We start from the raw sequence: 27,322 nt of genomic DNA on the forward strand, positions 1-27,322 counted from the left end.
CCTTCCGGTTGCCCCACCATTCCACCCTCACCTCACCTAACAATCTTCGTCATGATCGGTCGTACCGCCCTCCGAAGTGCTCTCCGCACCCCCACCTCTGCCCGACTCTTCTCGAGCAGCGCAGCCAGCAACAGGGCCGTCGCCGTCCTCGGTGCCTCTGGAGGAATCGGACAGCCTCTGTCCCTCCTGCTCAAGAACGACCCTCTGGTCACCCAGTTGCGGCTCTTTGATGTGCGACTCGCCCCCGGTGTCGCTGCTGACATTGGTCACGTCAACACTCCCGCCGTCGTGAGTAAGAGTGAGGATGTAGACGTTTGGCTGGCCTCAAAGGGCTATCACTAACCAAGACCCTGCCTCGATCTCCCCGATTGCATTACTAGACCACCGGCTACTCCCCAGATGGACCCGAGGGAGGCCTCGAGAAGGCTCTTGAGGGTGCTGAGGTCATCGTCATCCCAGCTGGAGTCCCCCGAAAGCCAGGAATGACCCGTGACGACTTGTTCAACGTGAGTGGACCGAGAAGTGCAGTATGCCGATGACCGATCGGAGCGAGCAGCTGACAAGTCAGCCTCACACACCTTTTCAATCCTGCTAGACCAACGCTTCCATCGTTCGTGACCTGGCCAAGGTTGCTGCCAAGGTCGCCCCCAAGGCCCACCTCTGCATCATCTCCAACCCCGTCAACTCGACTGTGCCCATCTGCCGAGAGGTCTTCAAGAAGGCCGGTGTCTACGACCCCAAGAAGTGAGTAGGACCGGACAGCCACGTAGCCAATCAGGAGTATCGGGTCTGATCGCTGATCCCTTCTCCTCCTCCCTCCTTAATCTAGGCTGTACGGTGTAACCACCCTCGACGTCACCCGAGCCTCCACCTTCCTCTCGGGTATCTCCGGTGCCAAGCCTTCCGAGACCATCGTCCCCGTCGTCGGTGGCCACTCCGGTGTCACCATTGTCCCTCTGCTCTCGCAAGCCGCTCAGGGCTCATCTGTGCAGGCTGGTGAGCAGTACGAGAAGCTCGTGCACCGAATTCAGTTCGGAGGAGACGAGGTCGTCAAGGCCAAGGACGGAGCTGGTTCCGCCACCCTCTCTATGGCCTACGCCGCCGCTGTCTTCACCAACTCGCTCCTCAGGGCTCTCAATGGTGAGAAGGGCGTAAAGGAGTGCGCCTACGTTGAGTCGCCCCTCTACAAGGACCAGGGTGTGGACTTCTTTGCCACCCCCGTCACCCTCGGCACCGATGGTGTAGAGGAGATCCACCCCGTTGGCAAGATCTCGTCCGAGGAGGAGAAGCTCATTGAGGCCTGTGTCCCCGAGCTGAAGAAGAACATCGAGAAGGGTGTCTCGTGGTGTGCCGAGAACCCTTAGACGGAGAAAAAGGATTTTCAGCACTGATTCCCCAAAGGTGGACGGAGTCTTGAAAGTAGAGTGAGACTTGTAAGAAGAGATGCTCTGCTGCGTGCCAATGGGATTACCTGCGCATCTCTCGTCTACATCCCATCTGTCTGAGGTGTGACGACTATCTATTTGGCATTTAGCCGAGAGAGACTCTCTGAACTGACATCTCGGAAGTAAGTGTCACTCCGAAAAGCTGCGCCATTGGCCGTTCCGATCGATTCAAACTGCAGGCAATGCAGACTGATTGTACCATCCGTCCGTGCGAGTCGAACAAGTGCAGATGAACATATCTTGATTTGTATCTTTGCTTGACAGCATGACCTCCTGCGACATTCTCCTTGCCTGCCACATGCCACAAGTTCTTGTTTCTTCCACACCTGTCTTTCCCCTCCTGACCCTTCGAGTCGTATTAGGAGAGCCTTTACCGCTCTACCTCTACTCCTCCTCGGGATCAGCATCATCCGCCTCTGCCTCTTCTCCATCATCATCTCCAGCAGCAGCATCAGGTGCATCATCCTCCGCACCTGCCTCTTCCTCTTCTTCCTCCTCATCGTCTCCTCCATCCTCCTCTTCCTCATCTTCGTCCTCCTCCTCCTCGTCATCGTCATCGTCATCGCCGCCCTTTGCAGCCTTGTCCTTTGATCCACCCTGAGCACCTGCTTTGCGCTTGGAGCCGGCACCGGTTTGCCTGTGGAAATGCGGAGGAAAGTGGGTGAGGTGAGCAAAGATATACAGAGGATTGGAAGCCAGTTGAGTTGGATTGGCATAGCTGGGGAACTCACTCTTCCTCGTCTTCGTCACCCTCTTCCTCGTCGTCATCGCTGACATCCTCCTCGCTGCGAAAGATTGACGCGGTAAGGAGCGCAAAGAGAAGTCAGAGGATGTTGTCTTTGCGGAAGCTGCGTAAAGGTGCTGTGTCCGTCTACTCACTCTTCGTCGTCGTCTCCCTCTTGCTGTAGAGGTGCGATTAGGAGCAAAGGCAGAGATTTTGATTGTGTCAGATTGTGAGAACAGACGCCTCTGTAAGACCACATTGCCCCCTCTCATGCTGGATTGTGTGCGCTCCGTAGCTCCTCCTCCCACCCGTACCTTCAATGCCGGCAAGCTTCCATTGTCCCTCGGGCCTTCCGGCCCAGCGCACTCACGCTCCAGTCCGAGTCTACTCACGAAATCTTCATCGTCCTCCTCATCTTCATCATCTTCGTCCTCTCCAAGGAGCTCCTCGGTCACATTCTTCTCAGCCTTTTGAGCAGCCTGACGTTGAGGCTGCTCCTTTGAAGCGGGTCCTCCGCCCGTGGTGGTTGCTTCGCTTGCCATTGTGTGTGAGGGGGAGAAGGAAGATGCGAGAGAGGATGAAAGAGAGAAAGAAGGAGAAGGGAAGCAAAGAGTGTGGATGAGGACTGCAGGGTACGCGTGTAGTGTCTAGATGTTTGGGTGCTGCGAGAAGAAGCAGAGACAGAAGCAGGGGCAGTGGAGTGGAGTGCAGTAGAGGTGAGAAGAAGAAGAGGGCGAGCTCTGGCAGCAATAGGCGACTGGGCCAGGCAGCGCGAAGGGCAGGGCGAAGACCCCGGGGCGAGGTGTATCTCGTCTGATCAATGCGTAAGCGATGACTCTGCTGCAGTGCCTCCTGCCTGAAACCCATTCTAGTCTACCGTGGAGGCACGCGCTCGGCCCAGCCCGCGCTTCTTCCCCCCCGCCTTGGCTCGTGCTCAGTGGCCGATGGTCAAGCCAGGCAGCAGAGGAGAGCAGCCAGCGGGGATCTCTCGTCTCCACTAGGAAGATGTGGCCAGCTAGCACGATCCGCTTCAAGCAAGTCATGGCAGTCCATAGGCCACTCATGCCTGTTTTCTCGCTCGCCCATTGTCGCGTCCCACTGTCGTGTCTCGCGCCGTGTCATCGCGTCCTCTCGACCAGGCGGGAAGAAATGAAATGAAGCGGTACCAATCGCCGTAGAGTGATGTCACTCGGCTTGCACCTTGGGGTCTTGCAGGAATGAACAGAATGGCGCCGAGCACCTGTTATGCTTCTCTGCAAGCATAAGCCCCGCTCGAGAATAGAAGGGTGGTCTTGCAGTGCAAGTGCGAGAGGTGACTGATTGGTCAGACATTGTCAGTGCTCAAGGGGTTCGATACCACGCGGCAGAGATCGTCCCGGCGTCTGGGTAGCCAGGCACCAAATCGCCGCCTGCAGAGTGGGCGAGAACAAAGTCGCACCCAGATTCGAGATCAACAGCCCATTGTCGCGATCAACGGTAATACTAGGTAGCTTGGATGAGTCATGGAGCCTCCTGAGCCGAGGAGTAAGATGATCGTGCCATGGTACTTGGTGTAGTCCGTTGCCCGGCTCTGTGCCGTGTAGGCTCTGCCTTGGCGCGGCATAATATTCCACTGCCTGCCTGCGCCTGCGAGGGGCGGCAGTGTGAGCCCCGCCCGCGCCCCTTAATTGTCCTCTCTCAGGGCGGCCCGTTGCTGCCTGCCCCTGTGCCGTGATTTTTTGATAAGCGCACGAGGCATCGGGCGGAAGCCTGACGTCCGATTGATTTCTTGGCCCTCGCTACTCACTCGCCTCTGCCTCGGCCTCGTCGCCTTCATCTAAAGCGCCATTTCCCTACTACTCTGCCCACGCGGGTTGCTTCATCGCCACCTCTTCCTCGAGATTCCTCTGCCTCACTCGGCGTCCTCCCTTCCGCCTCGCATCCTTACTTCGCGGTCAGGGCTACACACTACCGGCCTCGGACAATTACAGGCCAAGTCGTGCAAACACACTCAGGGACACGTGAGACGACACTCATAGCCGTCAAGCTGGGCTCGCTCCTATCACTCGATCAGCTCTACTTCAATGTTGCAAGCCATTCATCCGTAATTCTTCCTCCATCGAATCCTCTGCCTACCTCGTAGGTCAGAGCCACCGGCTCAGCCTTCTGACTCGACCTGTCTTAAGGTCTCTGGGCTCGGACTAAATCAAAGAGACTCAGCGGGAACACCAAGACTTGTCAATTGGCAACATGGGGTCCTTCGATCCCTTTGAGGTCTCGGCGCCTCATGTCATTTATGTGGGCCTGGGACTGTTCATCGTCGTCTTTGGCATGCTATCCTTGTTCATCAAGGAGAAACTATACATGGGTGAAGCCCCTCTGGCTTTGATCTTTGGTATCATCGTAGGTGAGTATAAGATAGGGTTCCATTGCGCCTCGCTCGCATCCTTGCCATCGCCCTCCATGTCTGACAGCGTACGCTTCTCTTGGATGCAGGTCCTGCCGCGGCGAACGTCTTCAATCCGATATCATGGGGAGATGGCTCGTCCACTCGGGCTCCCGGTGGCTACGTCACCAACGAGGTCACCTTGGAGGTCATGAGAGTCACGATTGCACTCTCCGTCTTTGCAGTCGGTGTCGAATTGCCTAAGAAGTACCTCCTCCGTCATTGGAGGAGTATTGCAATGCTCCTCGGCCCAGTCATGGTCTGGGGTTGGCTCGTCACTGCCGGATTCATCCTCCTCCTCGTGCCCGGCATGGACTTCCTCAACAGTCTCGTGGTGGCAGCCTGCGTCACTCCTACCGATCCCATTCTGGCACAAGCCGTTGTGGGTGGTCCCTGGGCCGAGAAACACGTGCCTGCCCATCTGAGGCACATGCTACAGTGCGAGTCTGGCTGCAACGACGGAGCCGCATTCCCCTTTCTGTACCTCGCCCTCTTCCTCACCACGACTCGTGGAAACGAGAGTAAAGGTATCGCCGAATGGTTCTACGACGCTCTTGCATACCAGATCATCTTTGGTACCATCCTAGGAGCTGTCATCGGTTGGGCTGCTCGCAAGGCAATGCGCTTCTCAGAAAGGCGCCGACTGGTGGACCGAGAGTCGTTTGTCGCGCAGTACGTCAGTCTAGCCATTGCCAGTATGGGAGTCAATGTACTCCTCGGCAGTGATGATCTTCTTGCAGCATTTGCTTGCGGTACCGCCTTTGCCTGGGACGGATGGTTCACAAAGCAGACGGAAGACTCGAATTTCAGTAACATCGTCGATCTGCTCTTCAACACTGCTACCTTCATCTACATTGGCGCTCTTATGCCCTGGTATGAGTTTGCACATGCTGCTGGCTCTCTCAACGTCTGGAGGTGCATCGTTCTGGCAATCGCAGTACTCATGCTCAAGCGTATCCCAATCATTCTCGCCCTGTGGAGGTGGATTCCGGACATCAAGACATTCCGCGAGGCCATGTTCTCAGGTCACTTCGGCCCTATGGGAGTCGGAGCCATCTTCATCGCTACTCTCGGTCGTCATGAGCTGCCGGAAGAGATCCCTGAACCTCCTGAGACCAGCAACGATGTTCTCGCCCTCACCATCCAGCCTATCGTCTTCTTCCTCGTCCTGTGCTCTGTCGCTGTACATGGGTTGACCGTGCCCTTCTTCGCCTTCTCCAAGAGGGCGACGACGATCACAAGAACCTGGAGTAGACACCCTTCCATGGCGGACGGGGGCGAGCCTGGATGGCTGGGCAGGCTCAAGAGATACACCACTGGCGATACGATGCGATCTGTCAATGAGGACGGCAATACAGATGGCATGACCGAGATCCAGCGAGTGCTCAACGCTCAATTGGGCGTCATCGGAAAGGGAGCCATCGGCGGCGATGCCGAAAAGGAGCTCAGAGGAGAGTCTTCCTCGAATGGGCAAAGCGCCGATGGCAGTGGCGATGATTCTAGTGGGTCGAGAACCAGGTTCGGCCTGCTCAACACGCGCACAGAGAGGGATTTGGAGCTGGCAGAGGGCGATCTCAACGAGAAGGCCGATGGTGAGGATACTCCTCAGCGCAGCGCCAAGAGTAAGAGAGACAGGCACAATTGCACGAGGGAAGAGTGCGACGACTTGGATGACTGGGAAGCCGATGAGATGGAAGACCCCAGCTGCGAGTGGGGAGGTGACAATACGGCAGAGTTGAAGCTCTTCAAGGCAAAGCAAGCTGAGAGGAGAGAGGCTAGGAGAAAGCAAAGACAACGAGAGCGAGAGGATGATGACGGCGACATGGGTGATGCTCCCATGGACCGCGAGCTCATTTCTGGCGAGATCGATGAGTCTGACGAGGACGAGGATGTCCGCAAGGACAAGGAAGGCCACCGACGCCATCGACCAGGAATTGTCGATGCAAAGGACGAAGAAGAGAGGAAGTCCATGGACAAGTTCCGTGACGAATCAGAGCGGTACCCTAAGGCAAGATCATGGCTTGAAGGGACCCAGCTTGTCATTGAGTACATGGAGCACAAAAGCTCTGAGCCTCTGGTGCGCGTCGTCGAGCTCAGCTCGGAAGAAGCAGAACGAATCGCTCTCTGCTCTCAAGACGAAGAGAACACTGTTGCCGCAAGCTGGATGTACGCACATCGAGATGAGCTGGACGACCACGTCGAAGACAGTGCTCATCGGGAGTGGCACCCTGCCGAAGCTGCTCGTAAGCTCGTCGCTACGGGAGCGCTTCAGAGCTGGATGTCGTCTGCCAAGGGCGATCGCAGCGGTAGGAACAAGAGCAGCAAGACTGGCAATGCCGATCGTGATCAGTCACAGGAAGAGACCGAGCAGGAGCGACAAGATCGAGCTGCGATGATGTACGAGGCAATGAATTGGCGAAAGGGCGAGGAAGGCGATGGTGACGATGAGCGGTCCACAGCCACGCCAGGCTCAAATAATCGCAGTCGGGATGAGACGGCAGTGTCCTCTGCATCTGCATCTGCGTCTGATGCCGAGGGTACACTGCCTGCTCCCAGGAGTCCTTTCAATGCCTCGCCTAATCGCTCCAAATCTCCTCCAGCGCTTGGAAGGAGAAGTAGCAGTGATGTGAATTCTTCAAGACCTCCTCAACCGCGCCAACATCTCGCACATGGTGGTCGCCGAGCCTCCATGAGGCGCAAGGTCCTGGCCGGCAAGGGCTACCTGGGAGGTCAGGATGCTTCCGGCAGTCTTGCCGATGGCAACGACAATGCTGAAGACTACGTCGACGAAGAGCCGAGCAGCCAAGACTCGCGGCAAGAAATGACCACCAGCGGGTCTTCAGGCCTTCTGAGGACGCCCGAGGACGTGAGATCGAGTCAACGCGACCGCGCCGCCAATCGTGCGCCGTCTGCCTCTGTGTCTTTCCTGGACACGGGCGATACTCGGCATGACCGAGTCGATGGGGCTGCCTGTGGTGCTCCCAGAAAGCAAGGCTCGTTCCGGAAGCGCAAGGAAGGGCGAAGCAGTGCTGCTACTGGACCAAAGTCATCTGCTTCGCAACCTTCCGGCTCTCAAGACAAGGAGCCCTCCTTCAAGGACAAGGCCATCTCACGCATCAACAGCGCTGGTGAAGGTCTCAGTGGTGGGAGCAGCAGTCGATCTGCGCCCCAATCCCCACAAGCTGAAGGTCCCACGACGCTGACGTTCACCAGTCCTCTTGATGAGCGCGAGAACCCTATCGACAATTCAGTCGACGAGGGATCTTCGAGATCAGGCAAGGGCAGCTCAAAGGGAAAGAAGGCACCGGGAAGACTAAGCGCCTTCCTGAGCTCTTTCACCGCCTCCTCGTCCTCTTCTGGCTCCCAATCCCACTCGCAACTCACCTCTGCAACTTCTCGCGAAGAAGACTCCTCGGCTTCGGCGGCACCTGACGTGTCCCAGCCGGAGCGGGGACGTCCCACCTCTGGTTCTGGTCTAGGTTCCACCGGTGGTATCCAGGCCTTCCAGCTCCCTCCTTCCTCTGCAGCAAACGAGAACCCCGAAGTCCTCGCTGCTCTTGAAGCTCTCAATTCTCGCAGTCGTGGAGATGCAGCAGTAGGAGAAGAAGGGCAGGGCGGCACTGGTGGTCAAACACCCGGCAGCGGTAGCGGCAGTGGCAGTGGTGATTCCCGCTCACACAGTCGTGGTGCTACACCTGGACCTACCGTGCGGACGCACTTGGAGGCTCATGAAGGACGGAGTGAGGGGATCTTGAGCACGCCGGAGAGAGGGAGTGGAGTGAATACCCCTACTGAGGGCGCGTCGATGCCGGCGACGGGGAGTGTGGCATTTGCGCCTGCACCTTCGAGGAATTGAGGGTAGGTGCAATGGGAGGTAAGGAAGGGAAACCTTCGTGCTCTAGAGGGACTGTTTCACAGCAGGCCTGGATCCTCCTCCTTCTTCCTGGTTTATAGATACGGTCTTGAATCCGACTCGCGTTCTCGGTGTATTTTATTTGCCTTGCAGCTTTCGGGCGTCTACTCTAGGCTTTGTAATGCTACTACGCACCATGTCACAACAATTTTGCGTCTCTGCAATGCGCGATAGTGATGATATTGCTACGTCGTACAAGGGGTATCTTCCATCAGCCAAAAGGCGTACTGCAACACAGTAGCGCTGTCCGCTGTCCGCTGTCCGCTGTCTTTGGTCAGTCCTCAGTCCAGCTCGCCTCTCTCCCTCATCTCGTCCCGGAGCTGCAGAGCCTCTTTCAGCATACGTCTTTCATCCTTTCGAGCCCGGCGCGTCTCCTCGTCCATCCCTTCGTCCTCTTCCCCAGAGACGGCCTCTCCTTCCTCCTCTTCCTCCTCGTCCACTCCCTCCTCTTCACCATCCACACCGCCGGTACCACCACCGGCAGTAGCTACAGGTAGGCTATCCAATCGCGTCGCATTAAGCCTGCTCGAAACATCCTGGATGGAGCGCTTGAGCGCTGCGGATGAGCCCAGGTCGAAAAAGGAGTCCAAGTCCTCGTCTGTAGCTGCTGCCTGTGCGGATGCGGATAATCTAGCCCGGCTTGTAGAGCCGTGGAATCGACGTGGGAGAGGCGTATCTTTGCTTGCTGGAGGGTGAGAGGCAGCAGAGGTGCTTGCGGATGAGGAGGGATCGCGCTCGGAGATTGTTAGAGGGCCGAGACGAGAAGCGGCAGTGTTCTTTGGTGCGGCTGTAGATGTGTTCGCTGCAGTCGTTGGTGTAGGAGGTGTGCTCTTGTGCATTTTATCCTCCTCCTTGGACAGCGCTCCTGGCTGTGTTGCGCCGCTAGTGCTTCCAAAGCCCTCCCAACCATCGAGCTCCCCCTGGTCCTCCAGATCCTCCAAAAGCTCGATCTCGCTCCACTGATCCTCTCTTCTGCTCATCAGAGCCTCCCACTTGCCACCCTGCAAAGCCTGCTCTTGCCCGATCCTCCGCATCTGTTCTGCCACAGGGTCAGCCAAGACCGGGTCCCTTCCTCTCGCACTAGCCGAATCAGCGTCGCCTACGGAAGAGGATGGATTCAAGACCCATCGTCGGACCCATTCGGACCGGGCATGACAGGTGGCAGAACAGAAATTGTTGCGTCCGCCTGGCTCGTCGGACGTGTCTCGTTCAATGGCACGGCGAGAGACACTGATCCGGAAGCGAGGTGTCGGATTAGTGGTGGCAGGGCCGGACGACGACAATCGATTCCGACATGTTGGATAGCCGCAGAGGTTGTAGATGGACCTCTCTTGGAGTATTTGCAGCCAGTACGGAATTGAAAGGCGGGTGAGCTGTGGATCGTACCAGACGAGGAGGAGGAGGGAAGACAAATTTCAGACTGAGTATATGCACTATGTCCGCATAGCAAGGCCTCTGCTCCCACTCACCCCTTTCTTGAGCTCCTCCCTGGAGATCTGCCTGTCCTCCATCAACTTCTCTTGCCAAGTCAAGATCTCCTTTGCCTTCCTTTGCTGTTCAAGGATGCCCTGGGCCAGCAGCGATGCATCGCTCGTCTGAGGAGGGGGCGGCACGCCAGCAGGTCTTGAGGATGAAGAGGATGACCCTGCTGCTGCTGGTGTAGCAGTACCAGAACCTCCGGAGGATCTCCGAGCTCTCTGATCTGGCCTAGACCTACTGAGCTGAGAGGTCGAGGAGGCTTCGTTGTTCCCAAAGGCACTGAGGAAGGATGAAGGGGGGAGCTGTACCCGCAGCGACGACGAGGCGGTGGGCAGCCGTGTGGGATGAGCTGCTTGCTCCGGCGGCGATTGAGAGCCACCAGGCTTGGGTACCGCTGTAGGCATGGGTGCTGTCTGAGGTGTGGCAATCGATTGGGTGCTCAGTGCTAGGATGTGTCTGGTTGCCAAGTATCGTACCTCGTCATTCCATCTTTTGCCGTTGCCGAGTTCTGGGTGGAGCGGAGTGGAGCGGAGTCTGAACGCGTGTCTCTTTCCGTCGAAGTAATTGATTGGAGCGCGTGCCTCGATTGCTCTTGCTGCCACTCAACGTCGTTCTTCGTCGGCAGGATTGACCGCAAGCACTCTACCTCCGCCGTGCCTGATGACTTCTTCGCTCGCAGCCTCTGTGTGAGGAGACATGGCTCTCCTCGTCCGCCGTGCTGTCTGCACCTTGTCCTCCTGACCATCGCAATCTCGTCCTCCCCAAGCCAGCCCACACCCCCAGGTCATATGACACTCTTCTCTCTCACGGGCCCCTTCTCTCAACATGCCCGCCCTCGAACATGCTCTCACTCAGCTGGACATCAATTCGATCAGAGACTTGGGTAGTGCTGTCACAAGCATAAGCTCCAACGCCTCTTCGTCCTCATCTGGCTTTCGTACACCCAAAACCAGCAGTGGCCTCCCAGTCACCCGTCCTTCAGCCCAAGCTCCTCTTCCTCCGCCATGGCTTCTTCGACAGAACAACCTCGCAAGCTCAGAGCTCAGGACTGCACCCTCCGCTGCTTCGTCAACAGGCACTGCTGGTCGAACTCAAGGCCGTCAAAGTACCTCCGGTCATCAGCAACGATCACAAAATCAGCAAACTCAGCGTCAGAACCATCAGCAGAGAGGCCCAAGATCCACACAAGGCTCCAGAGGTCAAAATCTGCCAGACTACGAACGACCTCAAGAACCAGTGTTGGTGTGCTACCAATTGCCTCAGAACACCTATGCACGCGTCTTTCGAAAGGCAGTCGGCGCCGCCATCAAGAAGGCCTTCCCAGATCCTCCGACCTTCAGAGCTACAGTCAGGTCTAAACGTGGGACAGTAGAATTCGGGCAGGTCACTTTCCCTAACCTAGACTGCTGCAACATATTCATGCGCTGGTATGGACCTCAAGCACGTGATTCTGTCGAGATTGCCAAGCATAGATTGCGCTTCGAGAGGCCCAAGCCAGGAACTGTTCGCATCACCGAGCAGGAAATCAAGTCCCTTATCTTCAAGCCAAATACTGTGGCTGTCGATACACATTCCGACTACGAGAACAGCGACGAAGAAAGAGCCAAGGACCTCTACGTGCTCGAGTGCGAGCTCGGAGGCTGGGATTCAAAAGGGCGCTTCGCTTCTGCCTGGAAGAGCAATGTCTTGGATGACCACTACTCTGTCGTAGATCTAGATGGAGACTCTGCCAAGCTCACAGTCCGCCTCAGCGACCGACTCATCAGCATATCTCTGTACAGCGTGGAGAAGCTGGTCGTACACGGAAAGGACCTCTACATCTACACTACTGCACTGCCCACGTACCTGCAGGACATCACTGGCGGCATTGCCTCGCTCACCCGCAGAGTCGGGATCATGAAGTTCAATGGGCTGGACTCAGTGGCGAAATTTGTCAGAACGCCGGGTCTCGATAGTGCCCACGAGAAGATCGCACCATTCTGCTACGTCGTCAAAGTCCGGTGTACGAACAGAGCAGATCTGGACCACTTCCTGCTGCGATGGAGACGCAAGCTTATCGACATTGTCGCCTACATTGACATCGAGCAGAATACGGATCAGCCCTACCGCAACGGCATCTTGAGAAAGCTCAACGAATGGTACGCCAGTACTTCGTTTGAACTCAGCTTTCAAGTGCATGGTCTTGTCCAGTCGGGTCTCCTCACTCCTCTTGAGGTATGGGAGCTCACTCTGCTGTTCAAAGAGATCGATCGACGCCTCGATCCTCCGACGGCAGCAGTCGTCGTGCGAACCGCTCGCAGCGGCCTGCGACACCACATGCCTGGTGAAGTCTCTGTCTCTGATGCAGACGCATTCGCTCAGCGATTGAAGGAGCAGCTCTGGCAAGCCGAAGAGGCTCAACGATCGCCGTTCAAGACTGTACACGAGGACACTGGCTACCATCAGATACATGCCGCTGTCATCACACCTGCTGGACTGTGGCTAGACGGACCTCAGCGTGACACGGGAAACAGAATCGTCCGGGCTTACCCTGGCAAGGAGACTCACTTCCTGCGCGTACGAATCCAGGACGAGTCGGGCGATCTTATTCGAGACTCCCGAGAAGTTGACCAAGACGAGCAGATCTTCAGTGGCAAAGTGCAAAAGCTCTTCCTCGAAGGTCTAAGGGTCGGCGGCAGGCTCTTCCGTTTCTTGGGCTTCTCAACTTCAAGCTTGCGAGAGCACTCCACGTGGTTCGTGTCCGACTTCGTCTATGAGGGTGAGGCTGTGTCTGCCGACTCGATCCGAGCGACGATCGGCGACTTGTCTAACATCAAGGTACCGGCCAGATATGCGGCTCGCATGGGTCAGGCGTTCACTTCCACAGCCTTCCAGATCGATGTTCCATTCGAGAGGAGACTCATCGTCGAAGATGTCAAGATAGGTACGAAGCGCTACAATAGCATTGGCAACGTCGTTTCTCGCGAGTACATCTTTTCAGACGGCTGTGGCACCCTATCACGCGCCACCATGGAGAAACTGCACGAAAAGGACGCAAGGATCAGGAGAAACAAGCGAAAGACTACACTACCTGTCGTCTTCCAAGTCCGTATTGGTGGTGCGAAGGGCGTGTTGTCTCTCAATTCTGAGCAGACCGGCTCTGACGTGATGCTTCGCGAAAGCATGGTGAAGTTCGAGACGAACGAAGTTGACCATCCCCATGCAATCTCACTTGAAGTCGCCTCCAGTGCGGATGCGCCATTGAGCACGAACCTCAACCGACCCCTCGTAGCACTACTCGAGACACTTGGTGTGCCGCCTAGCAACTTCCTACGCATTCAAGAGCAGGCCGTTGCCGACCTTCGCTTCGCAGTCACAGACACAGTAGCGGCTCTGCGACTTTATCGCAGCTACGGCGTCGGCATTGCCGCTGAGAGCTCTGACCTTTTGCAGACCCTCCATCGCGTTTTGGGCATCAAAGGAATCACCGACGTGGCCTTCCTCAAGAGGTGCAATCTGACAGTGCTGACAAGCGCCCTACGTATGATCAAGTACAAGGCACGATGCAAAGTTGACCAAGCGTGGACGCTAATTGGCATCATGGACGAGAGCGGCCTTTTGGACGAAGGACAAGTGTATGTTCAGCTGAGAGAAGGTCAGGATGCTAACCCTCAGTTCCTCAAAGGATGGTGTCTCGTCGGGCGAAGTCCTTACCTTGCGGCTGGAGATGTCCAGTATGCCACATTGATTGGAAGGCCACCTCCTGGACATCCTCTCCTGAACTTGCACAATTGCGTCGTGTTCAGTCGAAGAGGCCGCAGGCCACTGCCATCGATGCTCAGCGGAGGTGATTTGGACGGCGATCTCTATAACGTCTTTCAGAATCCGCTCTTGATGCCACCCAAGACTCGTCCCGCTGGAGAGTTCGACAGCGAGACTCCAAAATCGCTTCCTCGTCCAGTCACATGGGAAGACGTTGTGAACTTCTTCTTGCTCTACTGTCAGACGGACAGATTGGGCATGATTGCCGATCGTCACCTGTGCATCGCGGACCGTTCAGCATTCGGTGTCGAGGACCGCCAGTGCGAGAAGCTAGCTCAGCTTGCGTCGGTCGCGGTAGACTATCAGAAGACAGGCGTCCCCCCTGATCTTCGCAACATCCCTCGTCTCGAGGACCCTGCCAGACCGGACTTCTGTCAGAGCGAGCATCGCGTCGAAGGCCGTCGAGCCAAAGAGCGCAGTCGGTGGGCGAGGCTGAACCTGGGCTACTACGAGTCTCCCAAGGCTCTAGGTCAGATGTTCCGAGCGATCTCTGTCAGCGCTGACATCGACAGCTGGGGCAGGAACATCTCTCCAGTGAAGAGTGAGTCGGAGATTCGGCTCCTCTACTGGAACAAGATTCGTCCTTGGCTCCCGGACAATTGGCTCCCTGGTGGAGATGAGGACATGGCCGCGGTGCAGGTCTACTATTCTTTGCTGGACGGCTATGCCAACGACTATGCGTGAGTAGCAATTGTGGTCGCAGTATAGTGGTCAAGGTCTCCAGAGAAGCCTGACAGCTTCGGCCTCTCTTCTCTCCTTAGCCCTGAGAGACGTCGTGAGGATCTCTCGGAAGAAGAGTGCTTCATGGGTGTCATCCTCTCTAGATTCGGTACGCGCTTCACTGGCTCCCGTGGCTACTCGGCTCAGATAGGCCTCAAAGATGACATCTCGGGCCTGATTGACCAGACGATGAGCAACTTCTGCGACACGCAAGAGTGGAACGAGCCCCGCATCACCCCCAAGAGTCTCCGAGATCTATCTTGGAATTATACCACGCCAGAGGGCGAGCGAGAGGCGAAGATGGCGCGCCTCAAGGCCGACAAGGACTTTGTCCAGTATCTGGTCATTCGATTGGCCAGGTGGATCCGAGCGTCTGAGATGTTCGAGGAAGTCAAGTCGCCCGCTGTTAGCAATTTGCGCCGCAACAATGCTGAAGGTGGCGAGCATTGGACTCACAGGCGATACGAGGGTGCAAAGTGGATCGCGATTGCCCCGATACTCAAGAAGATTGAGGAACTGGAGATGTGGAATCTGTGGTTCAAGCAGATGACGCGCAACATGGGAAGCAGGGCTGTCTGAGAGCTCATCTGCTGGAGTCTTTGTCAGTACACCCTGGGTGCACTCTCAGTCCATGAAAGCCAAGACGATGTGACAGGTCTCCGTCTCTTTTCCTTTCCCGGTTTTTCTACACAGATTCAGCCATGCCAAAATCAACGAGCTGCTCCAAGCCGTTGCATGTCACGCATGATGTGTCCCTTGTCAATGTCAATGTCACCATTTCTCCTCTCCGTCTGAGCCTCAGGAGAGGAGAATTTTGCTCGTGTGAGCGGAAGACCAACAGGTGAGCGGTCTTTGAAAAACGCGGAGTGTTGGTCTCGAAATTGCGGGGGCAGGGATGAGCTCGATCAAAGGGACGTCGTAGATGTGGTCTCATTGGCAGTGGGACAAATGTGTTGTGCTCTCCCGTCCCGACGCTATATTTGGCCATTGAGGAGGGCACACCATGCCGACGCATTCGCTCTAGGCAAGTGGCTGCACCGCCGTGTCCCTGCCGGAGGGAGGGTGCAGGCCAAGGGGTGGGGGTGGGGGGAGAAAATTCAGGTGGCTCGGGTCCCTCGCCTTGCTCCTTTCATGGACTGCACGCAAGGGCCTTGCAGCTACGCTCCAGGGCGCAGCGCCTCGCTCCTGCCTTGCTCTCCTCTGTGCTATCCGGGGCTCATCATCTTAAACCTCGTGAGAGTGGGGGGATCTGAAGCAGAAATAGAATCCAGGGTCCATACCACCCAGTCCAGACATACTCATCCTCTACCTTCGCTGGAGGACTGCAGCTAAAGGCCGCAAAGCAAGTCCACTATCTTGCAAACGCTTCTTTCTCTCTCTCAACCGCATCAGCTGTACTCTCAGTACCTCTCCTAGACGTGGGCAGCCGGGAATCTTTCCTTGCCATCTACTCTTTTCCTGTAGTCTCCTCCATTCCTCCGGATCATAAGGACCCCACGATCTCCAGAGCAGCTGCCAGGGCATCGAGGCATCAAGCTGCAGCACTTGCACTCTTCAGAGCGCGGCTTATCCGGACTTTGGCTCATCTGCCCTGGTGGGTATCCTTGTCATCCTCCAGGAGCTCAGGGCTCGTCAATCAGCAACCCTGAGATCCTCATCTGACCCCTGAGTACAAGGTGGAAGTACATTGGGAGGAAAAGACAGGCACACGAACCCGGGACTGTACGACTTTGCAACCGTTCCGAACCCGGGCGGACCTTGCAGTACGCAGAAAGGAGACAAGTGGTCAAGACGGATCGCATCCTCTTCCGCCTTTTTTTCTTCCTCTTGCGTTCTTGACTCTTGAGAAGAGTAGAGCTGAGGAAGGGAAAAGAAGTAGCTGCACTTGTACTGCCTGCTTCTTGACCTACCTGAGCTTGCTCTCTTCAATTGTCCTCGCCACCTTTAGCCTCTACTCTACTGGAGCTTGGACTGTTTAGGTCCATCTCGAGTCAGATCCTAGCGGCTCTCGTCCCTGCAACTGCCTGGCAAGCCTCGCTGCCCTTTTCTGTAGGGAAGAAGTGGCTAGTCATTCCCATTCTTTCTTCCCTCGGCTGGCTTTCGGTCTTCACAAGGTGCTTCCATCAAGGGCGATCGCATTACCAGACAGATACTACACCCCTAATACGACTCTTCGCAACTCCAGATACCCCAGCATACATCGTCGGCAGCGCTCGGACGCAGGAAACAGCCCCACACCTCACTACTCATAGGAGAATTTTTCATCGATCGTCACTTCGTATACCCAGCCTCTTGGCAAAACAATATCTGCAACTCTGATCTACTCTTCCTCCAGCACGCGACAGCCTCCCGAGACTTTGCCTTGCATCTGCTTTTCCTCGATCAGGCCATGCCGGTCACACGTGCAAATACCGTCAGGGGGCAAGGACTGGTCGAAGAAGCTATTCAACAGGTGGATAGCCAGGGCTCTTCTACCGAGGTAGCAGACAATCTCGCGTCATGGTACCCACCTGGTCCTAATGTCGATCAGCTCATTGCGGGCCATCAAGCTCCTACCTGGAGCACCGTTACACCACTCGAGCTGGCCGACAGTCGGCGCTCCACTCAAGACTCACAGCACTATGCTTCCCTGGCGAGACCTGCCTCTTCTCAAGCACTGCAGTTGGACATCATGAGGCAGCTGCAGCAATCTTCACCCCAATCGAAAGAGCGAGACTGGGAGGGTGCAAGCCGTCAACTGGGGAACTCGAACTTCTATGCGCCATCTCAGGACACGCACGCTACAATGCAGCAAATGATCCATATGGCGAGGCATCCATTTGGATTGGCCTCTAGCACTCATATGCAAGACCACAGTGAAGCAGGCGTCAATCTCAATGTCTCATTCCCCGGGCAAAGCAACTCGCCCCAAGGTAGTGCTGCAATGTACGCTCTCTGCTCTGAGCCGTCGCGAGGCTTGTACATTTCGAGCTCAGATTCTCCATTCCAGCCGATTGCTCAGAGTCATGGTCATAGTCGCCACGCTAGCTTCGATCATATGACTGCCGCTCGTCATCAGCAGGAGCAATTGCTTCGTCTTCAGACAATGACTCCAATCCGCCGCATAGACCAGCCTTACTTGACCATGTCGGCACCTGGCCATGAGAAGCGACTCATCGGCCCAAGTTCAGCACCCCTCTCGACTGGACCCAGTTCTCGCATGAGCAGCGATAGGGCAGCCTTCCTCCGGACTCTTTCTTCAGGTCACCCTTTCATGTCAAGCCCGCCTTCACCAGGTCAGAGCCTCGTCTCGCCATCGACCACACCTTCTTCAGTCTTTCAAACCAGAGATGCGGACTCTGCGCGGCACTCCCCCGTCACACCTGCATCATTTGGCGATATGACACGTTTCTTTGGGCCACCGTCGACAATGGCATCTAGCAGCAACTCAATGTCACTAGATGAAAGCTTCACATCGTCTTCCGGCACGGATCGCCTCAGCCGTGCTTCCTCTATCGCTAAAGACTCAGAAGGCGGTGTGAAGCGAGTAGAGGTGCGACGTCTTCAGGGCAAGAAGCGATTGACGGTTGGTGACCGCAAGCTGGTCTGTCTGCGACACCTAGAGAACCCTACCCAGAAGCAGGAACAACTGGCGAGAGAGTTCGGAGTGGAGCGCAGCACAGTGTCCAAGATTCTGAAGGAGAAGGAAAAGTGGCTGTCCATGCCAGAGGATTCGCCTTTACAGCCCACTGCGGCCCGCAGTCGCCCGCCGAAGTGGCCTGTTCTTGAGCAGCAATTGGGCGACTGGATGTTCGAGGTGGAGAGTCAAGGAAGTACAGTGACTGACTCTACGATCAGGGAGAAGGCACTGGAGATGGCACAGACCCTCTATGGAGATATAGGCAATTTCAAAGGATCACAAGGCTGGATTGAAAAGTTCAAGGAAAGGGCAGCTCTATCCAGGCATGGGTCTGTATCGTTGCAAGAGGACAGTGGGGTGTCCAAAACGACGCAGGGCAAAGTGGCGGGTGCTGCAGCATCTAGTGCGCCCCCAAGGAGGCATCGCAAGACAAGGACGACGGCGGCCGCCGCAAGGCACCAACACCACGTGCAAGGAGGCGCCGCGGATCACCCAGCCTGCGGTGTGCACAGTGGGCCTGGTTCCAATTCTCAGCCTATCCCACCGCTCCCAGCGAAACGTCCACACAATGCGATAACCTCTCGTGCACAGCCGACTGGCCCCGCTGAGGAACTCATGGGCGCTCTTAAGCACGAAGACTTCTTCCACCTCCCCGAGTCGCCCATAGTCGAGCCTGCAAAGCGTCGTCGACGTCTCAACGGACCGGCCGCTCTCAGTGAGCGTGCACGAATCAACATCGTAGAGTCCGAACAGGAAAATCGCAGCGGTCTCACTGGACAGAACGCGGGCCCCACCCTTATCAAGCTTGAGCAACCCCCTGCTCCTCACTTTGATGCGACTGCATCGTCAACTTTTGCTCAGGCTCCATCAGCAGCAATTGTTCAGACTTCTTCGCGCCGTGTACTCCGTCCTCGCAACAAGGATCCTTGTCAGCGAGTGACACGGGTGCCATCTTCTGCTCCTGGGCCTCAGCACTCACAGAAGCAAGGAGCAGGCGCATCTCTCTCCATCGTGGAGGGCTACGCTCAAGGTTCAACAGGTGCAGTAGGCTCCGAGGTCCGGAATGACGTGGAGCCCCAGACTCAGGCAGTCAGCACCTCATCTAACACCGGCAGTAGCACCTTGCAGCAAGACAAAGAGAATGTCCTCGCCACTGGCTCTAGAGCAGAGCGCACTGCAGGCGCCTGGTCCGACCTCCCGGACTCGAGTACGAACCATGCAGAGCACCGCGTGCCATTTCCCTCGGACCTGCCTGCCCCGTCTGCCACTCACGACAGCGGCAAAGACGAGGCCGCTCAGAGCCACCGTCGCAGCGCTGCTTCAGCGAGCAACAATGCGAAGAAGCCCTGCGCGCAGATGGGTCAGGCATCAAGCATCTCCCTCTTGCAAGCACGGAGCTCACTGGAAGTCGTGATTCGCTACCTCTCCCAGACCAGTCAAGGTACAGAGCAGCACGAAAGCGAGACCGAGGTCGGTGCTGGACTTGAAGCTGAATTTGGAGCTGGAGCTGGAGTTGGAGCCGGGGCGGGGAAGGAGTTTGGACCTGGGTGGGTACATCACCGCCATTTTCTCAGCATGGGTAGTCTGCAGAGCACACTCGAGGGATTGATCGATCGCGAGACTGGCAAGGAGAAGGAGGGGGCGGGACAAGACTGGAGGGGCGAAGAGGAGATGTGAGAAGGTGAAGGGAGATTCAGATTTAGGGCCTGCTCTTCAGATTTAGGGCCTGCTCTCGACAGGATGTGCATGCTTGATGCAATGCAGTGCAGTGTGCCCTGGCACGCCCTGCTATCCTTGTCTTACCCCTCCCCTGCCCTACCCTCCTTGCCTACCTTCTCTCCTTTGTCCCCTTTCCCTCATCCTCCCTCACCAGACCCAAAACTCAACTCAACCAACCCAGCACCGTTCCTCTCTTCCTGTCTCCCTGTCGTCGTGTCTACTTCATTCCCCACAACGAGATAGCACCTCTCGCAGAGGTCTCGCAGAGGCGGCCAAGTCCAGATGCGGAATACACACACACACACACTCACTTTTTTACATGTCCATCGTTGTGACCTCTCCTTGTGCCTTTGTGCTCTTGTGCTCTTGTGCTCGAATTTGTCCTCGATCTTTGCACCGTAGGCGTGCGTGCGTGCGTGCGGGCGAGCGGGCGGGCGTCTCCTCGCTCGCTCGCCCGGCCTCTCTCTGTAATGCCAACACCCTCGGTCCTCAGTCCTGAGTGGGCAACAAACAAACAACCAAAAGAAAGGTATAATCAAGATTCGTTTATAGAGTCATCACCACCACCAATATCACCAACAACAACAATATCAAGACGGAAGACAGAGAAGAGGTATAAAGTTCAAGGTCGTTCACGTTCACGTTCAAGTTCGAAGAAAGCAGGCGCCGACGTCGACTAGCCAGCCAGCCAGCCAGCGAACCAGTATACACAGACAGGGAGACAGATAGGAGCAGAGCAGAGGTAGCCAGCCCATTAGAGCAAGGCAGAGGCAGAGGCGAGGCAAGGCAGAGAAGAGAAGAGGAGAGGAGAGGAGAGAAGAGAAGAGGAGAGGAGAGGAGAGAAGAGGAGAGAAGAGAAGAGGAGGGCAGAGGAGATCTTCGTTCCCCCAACTTGCTCCATCGGATCCGGATCCGGATCCGGATCGGACGAGAGGGTGTAGATGTGAGACCGGTTCCATCTCCATCTCCATCTTTTCTCTCGCTCCTCGTAGCCGCTCTGACCGTTTGCTCGCTCACTCACTCGCTCACTCATCATCTCCACCCTCCACCCCTCCTGCTCCTCCCCCGCCCGCGCCTGCAGCTCCTCCCACACCTCCTCCTCCTCCCGCCTTGGGCTTCTTTGCATTCCTCGGCTTGAGCATGGGCAGTAAGTCCTCTCGACCCCTGACGAACTTGGGGTGCAAAAAGGAGCTGTGGGGACCATAGAGCTGTTGTGCTGTGCTGAATTCATTGATACTGTTGGTTTGCTCACCACCACTAGAAGCAGCAGAGGTGGCAGAGCCAAAGGCCTTTAGTCCAGCTTCATGCGCCGCTTGCACTTCAGCGCCTTCTAGTATGCGGGAAGAGGGCAGTCGCTGGAATCCATACAGGTTCATCTGTCGTATGAAGCTCGAGTAATTTGCATGGTTCCACAACCTCGGCAGCACCTCGGAGGCAAACTCATTCGAGATGTCCGGGTCCGTAGTAAGGATGACAGTCGAGCCTGTCGTGTTCCAGTGCAAGTAACGCCCATAGCGCCCTGGGCGAGTGACGAGGAACCAGAGCTTGGCAATAAAAGCGGCACAGTTGGCGGCTCCGCCAAGACGGTCACGGATGAGGGACACTTCAGTCATCTCATCTGGAGCGGGACCAGTACCGTCGTCGTCTACCTCGCTTGCGTAGCTTGCTTTTGCAGCGGCAGCGCCAGCGGCAGAGGGAGGATGAGCTCCACCAGAGAGGCGATTGCTCGAGACTGGAGCAGCGTAGTTTGGCATGGAGGACGGGGCGAAGCGTCTCTGGTCATTGCGCGGGGAGGAGCCGGCAATACCGATGGCAGCCATACGTGGTCGGGCAGTCCTCGCATCACTGTCGTGGTCAACGTCGATGTCGTCGTCGACTTGTCCAGGGAGCATCATCTCATCGTCCGTCTCATCATCGTCATCTTCCTCACCCTCGTCGTCTTCGCCGTACGCTCTGTTAGCCTCGGGTCGAGGGATAGCCCAACGCTGTCTTGATCTGGATCGCTCTCGTCCACGAGGCACGTCCATGGCATACGTCGTGTTCACACCAGCTACACGACTGCTCGAGGAAGTATGATACGGAGAAGGACGGAGACCACCCGCAAAGCCTACTCCTGTACCAGGACTCCTCGCATATGGGCTATTGTTGGAAGGACTGCGCGAGTAGAGGGTAGCACTGCCGAAAGTCGCTGCCCCTCCAGGACTTGTGGAGTAGGCGCTGACAGAGGTCGGAGGCATTGCGGGTCTTGGTAGGCGACTCGAGGACAACCTACGTGCCGCTTGTGCAGAGCCAGAAGGCAACGACTTGCTGAATGCCGAGTGCGAATGTGCGTACGAGTGAGGATGGTGCATGTGCGAGGGACGGGCAGTCCGATCGTATCGCCTGTTTGCGCCTACGCCACTGCTGCCCGGCGTGTTGGAGGAAGACCCCGCACCAACGCTTGTCGAAGGGGTCATTTCAACCCCACCGCCACCGATCGTCATCCGCTGAAGCGACTTCGCTGTCCAGCTGGGCGAGAGGACGCGATCGGGGGGAGGCGCTCCTCGTTGCTTCGAGCTCGAACGAGCATGACTCTCAGGGGGCGAGGGCGGTAGACCGGGGACGTGATCGTCTGCCGATTGAGGCCGAAGGTAGGGACTCGAGAAGCTAAAGACGCCGGCCATGTCACCTTCGCCTTCCAAGTCCCCCGGTGCTCCAGCAGCTCCTCGTGCCCTACCTCGAGACGAATAGCCTGGATTCGGATCCTGCAGCACCAGTCCTCCTGAAGTGTGACCGAAGACGTCATCGTCGAGATCCTCATCGTCCTGATCGTCGACTTGTGCAGAGCCGGAGCGCTCAGCAGAAGTCCTGAATGAGGTGCTCAAGTATGGCTTGACGCTCGAATAGGAGAAGCTGCCGCTCGAGATGGAGTATAGGTGAGGGTCCGAACCACGGCTTGGTGACCAGTGTGCAGAGACTCTGTGGGTACTTGCAAAGCTGGGACTCATCGAGGACAGAGGCGGCAGCTTCACGCCGCCGCTGCGACTGGCAGAGCTGGACGAAGAAGGTGTCTTGAGTCCTACCTCGGAGCCATGGTGACCGCGGGCTACCACATCAGGAGGTGTAGACAGGTCGCTAGGTGTTTGCGAGGCCGTGGTCCCAGCTCGAGTCTCTACAGATCTGGGCTCCTGAACACGTGGGATGGGTAGCGGTTGCTGAGAACTCGAAGAGTACTGTAAAGTCAAAGGAAGGGGCTCAAGTAAGAGGATGCGCTCGGTGCGATGCGAAGATGCAAATGCCCAGTCACCTGCGACAACTCACCTGATCAGCGCCTGCTGATGCTCCGCCTTCTTCCATCTCGACGTCTCCGTCGCTGTCTGCCGAACCACCATTGCCCATTGCGCCTGTGCTATGGGTGGGTGGTCTTGAGTGAGATTGTGGCTTGAGTGTGATTGTGCTGCTCCCAGTCGTGGTCCTAGATCGACTGAGATACTGGCCAGTGGGATTGTGATCTCCGTTGGCAGTCATTCCTGAAGTGTGGTTGTGAGTATTCGAAGTGGAGGAGGAGGAAGGGAGGTGTGCGACGGCAAAACCGTTTTGTCGCAGAGGAGATTTGGCGCGGATGGTGGAAGAGGTGGAAGATGCAGAGTCGGTAGACTGGACCGGATTGATGGTGGCGGCCATGCCGAAAGGGAGGCGTCGTTGTAATTCTAGAATGAACGACGAAGCACGAGCCGGATGCGAAGGTGGCGAATCGTATCGAACCCTTGTGAGGGACCTAGATGGATGAAGCTACAGTGACTCCGAGACAGGCTGATGTCAAGGGCTGAGAATGGGCTTGTGGCGGCCGTGCGGTGTGGCTGGTGGCTGTGTAGCCGCGAATGTCCTAACGCCCGGAGTGAAGGGAAGCGGTCGGGCCGAAGGATGCTTGATGGTGAGAGCCGGACCGAGGGCGAAGGGGAGGACGCAGAGCTGTTTGTATCCGCGAATGGGGAGACGGCGTGGTGTCGTTTGGAAGCGGCGCAGGTCCGTTGGGGCAACGGCGGTCGCGGTAGGCGGGGTGTGAGTCAGAGCGTTGATCCAATCAAAGGGCCGGGCCGGGTGGAGGGCTGCTCAATTGTGGATAGGAAGCAGTGGATTGATCGCGGGAGTAGCTCTGAAGGCGATGTTGTGGTATATGAGTGTGAGATGATGGCAAAGTAGGGAATTGTATGGGTAGGAAGAACAGGAAGAAAGGGGCTCAGTGGCCAGGGGTGGGGGAGGGGGGGGGGAGGGGCGTGTGTGTGTGTGTGTGTGTGCTTAGGCGTGCGTGCGTGCGTGCGGGCAGTAGGAGTGCGTCGGTGCATTTGGCGTCTGCTCAGCCAAGCGGTGGGTGCGGGGCAGGGCGGCAGCGATAGGGAAAGGGGGGCAGCCAAGGACGCGCATCTCCGCCACGGCGCGTCAAGGGCTAAAGTGCCTCTGCCCACGCGCCACCCCTTCCGCACACAAGCGGCTGCCGAGACAAGGCTCACCAGGCCCACGACTGAGCTTCCGCCCTGGCCTCCCCCCCCACGTCCTCGTCCTCTAGTGCTGCCCTCTGCGCTCCTTTCTCCCCGATGGACTCCCACGACCATGTTCCACCTTCCAAGCGCCGCCGGGACTTTTGGAAGTAGACAAGTTCAGCCATCTCACCACTCACCCTCGCGACGCGTCGGAGCAACCAGCTCAGGTCTCACCACGCTTCTCCCCCGTTTCGCTTCCTCATTGCAGCATCGCCTACACAGCCGTCTTCTTTGAACCCCTCCCTTCTCCTCACTCGCCCTCTGCTGCTGTGCCCTCCTTGTGGAACGAATGCATACAGCCAAGTCGCCCTTGCAGCACTCTAGCCAGGCACAAGGGCATTGTCTTTACTTGACCCTAGCCTTATCACCCCACATTCCATCTATGTCTCGCACAGCTAGATCCGATCCCAATGCGCGCCACGTCAACCCGCATCCGCACCTTTCCCCCCCCCCCCCCCCACCCCCTCTCCTTCCCTACTCCCAGCCGAAGACAGACTGAGACAGTCAATGCATCCGCCAGTCTCACTTGGCGAATCACGATGCTCAGGTACGACTCATGGGTAGCCAGACGACAGCATAGGCATATCCTATAGTTTGCGAGAATCGAAAGGTGACATGAAAATGGGTTGACAGTTGGGTATCCTCATTGACGATGCTAATGATGGCAGGTATACTTGAGTAATGGTTATGCCTCGCTCCCAGCCCCAACAGCCTGGTCAGCTCGCAGCTGAGTTGATCGAACAATGGCATCCTTGGCAACGCCCTTGTCCGCAGACACTCCACAGTAGATGGGAAAGCGGGGAGTGCCTTCGTGTGAGAGCTCTTGAAACTTGTAGACTACCACTGTCCCGATACTTGGTGGGTGATCCCGCAAAGAGTCCGTCACTGCGGAAAGAGAAAGCGTACACTTGAGGTCAATAGGTCGTATACAGAAGATTTCACCATCATACTCACGTCCTCCTCCGCAGTCGAATTCATGACCGCACTCCATCAAGAGGCGTAGACTGCCAGTGCGGTGGCTATTTCGCCCTTCGCCGACATTGTAGCCCACGACGATGCCCTCGGCATCATACCATGTCTTGACCTTGTACAAGTCGCTCGTCTTGCCACCCGTGTATCGGCTTCCTGGCCTGCGAAGCATGAGTCTGGTATAAAGGTTTGAGAAGACGAGTCAGCAATCCGTATTCGGGCGCATGATAGCGTTACTACCCTTCCAACTCACCCTTCTCCGCCAACTTTGTGCACCTCGGCCAGCAATTGAAGCAGGTGCTCCTTTGACTTGACTTCCGTCTGTGGCAGAAATGCAATGCAACTTGTGATGCTCTTCAGGACATCATCGGGTGACATTTGTCCGTCTACACACTTTGCTTTGGCCACTCGCCATCTCTCTTCCACTGTACCTTCCATCACCGCATCAAACACGAGGTAGTGGATGGACTTCCAGTGTGGACCCGGACCTGAGCGGACGAGACCGGAACATCGATCGAAGCTGTCACGCCCGGCGAAGAGTTCGCCATCTAGAGGAGTATCCTTTGGCAGACGCTCTTTCCACCATGTCGGAGGCTCGTACTTGTTGCGGTTGCGAGACCACATGCTCTCTCCATCCCAATATGCTCTATGCCCAGAGAAGCGAGGGTGAAGCCGGTAAGGTCAGCCATCTCCCTCCAGCTTCGCGCACCTCTGCGTTGCCTGAAATGCTCGCACTCACCGTACTCCGTCTATCTTCTCGGCGGCCCAGAGGCCCTGTGGTGATGCTCGCCCATCAAGCTCCCAGGTCTTGGCCAGCATGACCTCTATTGGCCCCTTCCCGTTCTCACCGAGAGTGTCACTTTCCCTTGTAAGGTCGTTGAAAGCAGCGTCGCTCTTCACTCTTTTGCTATTGCTCGAAGAGGGAGAGTGCGTCGGTGAAGCAGTGTCGCCTTCAAAATCATCCACAAGCCGGGTTCGCTTTGAAGCGGTAGCCTTCTTGCCCCTACCCTTTGAAGAGGGAGAGCGTGGAGGGACGCGGGCTGCTTCAAAGGCCTCGCCAAGTACAGCATTCAGATGCTGTGAGGGGACAAAACGTTCACTTCAGCTTCATATCGTATCTGCGGAGGACAGCTCATTGCCGATGTATGCTCACCTTGCAGGTTCTGATATTGCTTTCGCCGCCGTAGAATAGCCAGGCAGGACATGTGCAGGAGTAATGATTCACATGACGCTTGATCGTATACTCTGAAGTACCACTGCCTGCGACCTGGGTAAGACATCAGAGAGGTGGCGGGGTTAAGCAATGAATACGGAGGGGCAATGTCGTGCTCCGCCGATGCTTGGCCCACGATTGATCTCACCTTGATAGTCTCTCCCACCTCCATAGCCCGAGCTGGCTCCCTCCCTCCGATGGTGCCGCTATCACCCTCGGCAGACATACCCGAAGACAAGACAACGATTGAGTAGAAGGGTGGATTGTGTGGTGGTAGAGGAAGTCCGGAACAAGTCTCTTTCCGTCATGGTGCTCTTTCCGTCATGTGGAGCGCGGAGCTTGAAAGCAGAGAGGATGATGAGGAGCGAGGCTACAGTATGGAAATGATGGTACACTAAGGAAGACAATGAACGATGAGCAGTCATGCCAGGATTGGGCTGCTTTTCAAGTTCAGGGTAGCATCAGCTGTAGAGACTCATCAGAATTGAGCACTCACTCGGATCGGCGGACGACGGAGGATGCACGAAAGACAGAGCGCTGAATCGGCCGAGAAGTGCCTCGGGGTTGGCCAAGCTGATCGGCCCGAAGGCTGCTGCTGTCCCTGGAGACCCAGCTGAATCACTTCCTGAGCTGAGCTCTATGCTACCCCGCTACTCTTCTTTTCCCACCGCTGATTAATTCGACGATGACGGCGGAGGGTTCCCTCAGCCTCTCGCTACATTTAGCACTCAAACTCCTTCTAGCCTTCGCTATCCTCACACAGGCTCTCACCCAC

General features: G+C 56.7%; 10 protein-coding genes across 10 annotated transcripts; 5 read left to right on the forward strand and 5 right to left on the reverse strand.

Annotated features, from left to right (window-relative positions):
• The first annotated feature begins 31 nt into the window (after window positions 1–31).
• BCV69DRAFT_283907 (putative MDH1-malate dehydrogenase precursor, mitochondrial) lies at window positions 32–1,410 on the forward strand. Its single transcript, XM_025492861.1, has 4 exons — window positions 32–288; window positions 381–506; window positions 596–744; window positions 830–1,410. Exons 1-4 carry the CDS (start codon window positions 52–54, stop codon window positions 1,362–1,364), a joined length of 1,047 nt encoding a protein of 348 aa, XP_025346968.1. The 5' UTR covers window positions 32–51; the 3' UTR covers window positions 1,365–1,410.
• A 167-nt stretch (window positions 1,411–1,577) lies between these two features.
• On the reverse strand, window positions 1,578–3,035 carry BCV69DRAFT_283908 (hypothetical protein). The gene is made up of 4 exons (XM_025492862.1): window positions 2,562–3,035; window positions 2,325–2,347; window positions 2,177–2,230; window positions 1,578–2,082 (listed from the first exon to the last, which is right to left on the reverse strand). The coding sequence occupies exons 1-4, from the start codon at window positions 2,709–2,711 to the stop codon at window positions 1,830–1,832; spliced, it is 480 nt and encodes a 159-aa protein (XP_025346969.1). The 5' UTR covers window positions 2,712–3,035; the 3' UTR covers window positions 1,578–1,829.
• On the reverse strand, window positions 2,585–3,368 carry BCV69DRAFT_32922 (hypothetical protein). The gene has a single exon (XM_025495205.1). It carries the CDS (start codon window positions 3,231–3,233, stop codon window positions 2,817–2,819), a length of 417 nt encoding a protein of 138 aa, XP_025346970.1. The 5' UTR covers window positions 3,234–3,368; the 3' UTR covers window positions 2,585–2,816.
• A 574-nt stretch (window positions 3,369–3,942) lies between these two features.
• BCV69DRAFT_271779 (hypothetical protein) lies at window positions 3,943–8,662 on the forward strand. Its single transcript, XM_025490963.1, has 2 exons — window positions 3,943–4,555; window positions 4,645–8,662. The coding sequence occupies exons 1-2, from the start codon at window positions 4,399–4,401 to the stop codon at window positions 8,448–8,450; spliced, it is 3,963 nt and encodes a 1,320-aa protein (XP_025346971.1). The 5' UTR covers window positions 3,943–4,398; the 3' UTR covers window positions 8,451–8,662.
• Window positions 8,620–10,447, reverse strand: BCV69DRAFT_33152 (hypothetical protein). Its single transcript, XM_025495208.1, has 2 exons — window positions 9,977–10,447; window positions 8,620–9,880 (listed from the first exon to the last, which is right to left on the reverse strand). Exons 1-2 carry the CDS (start codon window positions 10,388–10,390, stop codon window positions 8,789–8,791), a joined length of 1,506 nt encoding a protein of 501 aa, XP_025346972.1. The 5' UTR covers window positions 10,391–10,447; the 3' UTR covers window positions 8,620–8,788.
• A 146-nt stretch (window positions 10,448–10,593) lies between these two features.
• On the forward strand, window positions 10,594–15,329 carry BCV69DRAFT_283911 (RdRP-domain-containing protein). Its single transcript, XM_025492863.1, has 2 exons — window positions 10,594–14,467; window positions 14,549–15,329. The coding sequence occupies exons 1-2, from the start codon at window positions 10,812–10,814 to the stop codon at window positions 15,084–15,086; spliced, it is 4,194 nt and encodes a 1,397-aa protein (XP_025346973.1). The 5' UTR covers window positions 10,594–10,811; the 3' UTR covers window positions 15,087–15,329.
• Window positions 15,330–16,896: 1,567 nt separating this feature from the next.
• BCV69DRAFT_278069 (hypothetical protein) lies at window positions 16,897–19,803 on the forward strand (the record flags this gene model as incomplete). Its single annotated transcript, XM_025491190.1, has 1 exon — window positions 16,897–19,803. One exon carries the CDS (start codon window positions 16,897–16,899, stop codon window positions 19,801–19,803), a length of 2,907 nt encoding a protein of 968 aa, XP_025346974.1.
• On the forward strand, window positions 19,711–20,607 carry BCV69DRAFT_33258 (hypothetical protein). The gene has a single exon (XM_025495209.1). The coding sequence runs from the start codon at window positions 19,880–19,882 to the stop codon at window positions 20,342–20,344; it is 465 nt and encodes a 154-aa protein (XP_025346975.1). The 5' UTR covers window positions 19,711–19,879; the 3' UTR covers window positions 20,345–20,607.
• Window positions 20,608–20,870: 263 nt separating this feature from the next.
• Window positions 20,871–23,508, reverse strand: BCV69DRAFT_278070 (hypothetical protein; the record flags this gene model as incomplete). Its single annotated transcript, XM_025491191.1, has 2 exons — window positions 20,871–23,057; window positions 23,146–23,508. 2 exons carry the CDS (start codon window positions 23,506–23,508, stop codon window positions 20,871–20,873), a joined length of 2,550 nt encoding a protein of 849 aa, XP_025346976.1.
• Window positions 23,509–24,841: 1,333 nt separating this feature from the next.
• On the reverse strand, window positions 24,842–26,810 carry BCV69DRAFT_283917 (DNA ligase/mRNA capping enzyme). Its single transcript, XM_025492864.1, has 5 exons — window positions 26,696–26,810; window positions 26,488–26,601; window positions 26,074–26,411; window positions 25,588–25,980; window positions 24,842–25,510 (listed from the first exon to the last, which is right to left on the reverse strand). Exons 1-5 carry the CDS (start codon window positions 26,771–26,773, stop codon window positions 25,051–25,053), a joined length of 1,383 nt encoding a protein of 460 aa, XP_025346977.1. The 5' UTR covers window positions 26,774–26,810; the 3' UTR covers window positions 24,842–25,050.
• Window positions 26,811–27,322: the final 512 nt, after the last annotated feature.

The sequence above is a fragment of the Pseudomicrostroma glucosiphilum genome, assembly GCF_003144135.1.
Source record: "Pseudomicrostroma glucosiphilum strain MCA 4718 unplaced genomic scaffold BCV69scaffold_10, whole genome shotgun sequence".
Taxonomy (NCBI): domain Eukaryota; kingdom Fungi; phylum Basidiomycota; class Exobasidiomycetes; order Microstromatales; family Microstromataceae; genus Microstroma; species Microstroma glucosiphilum.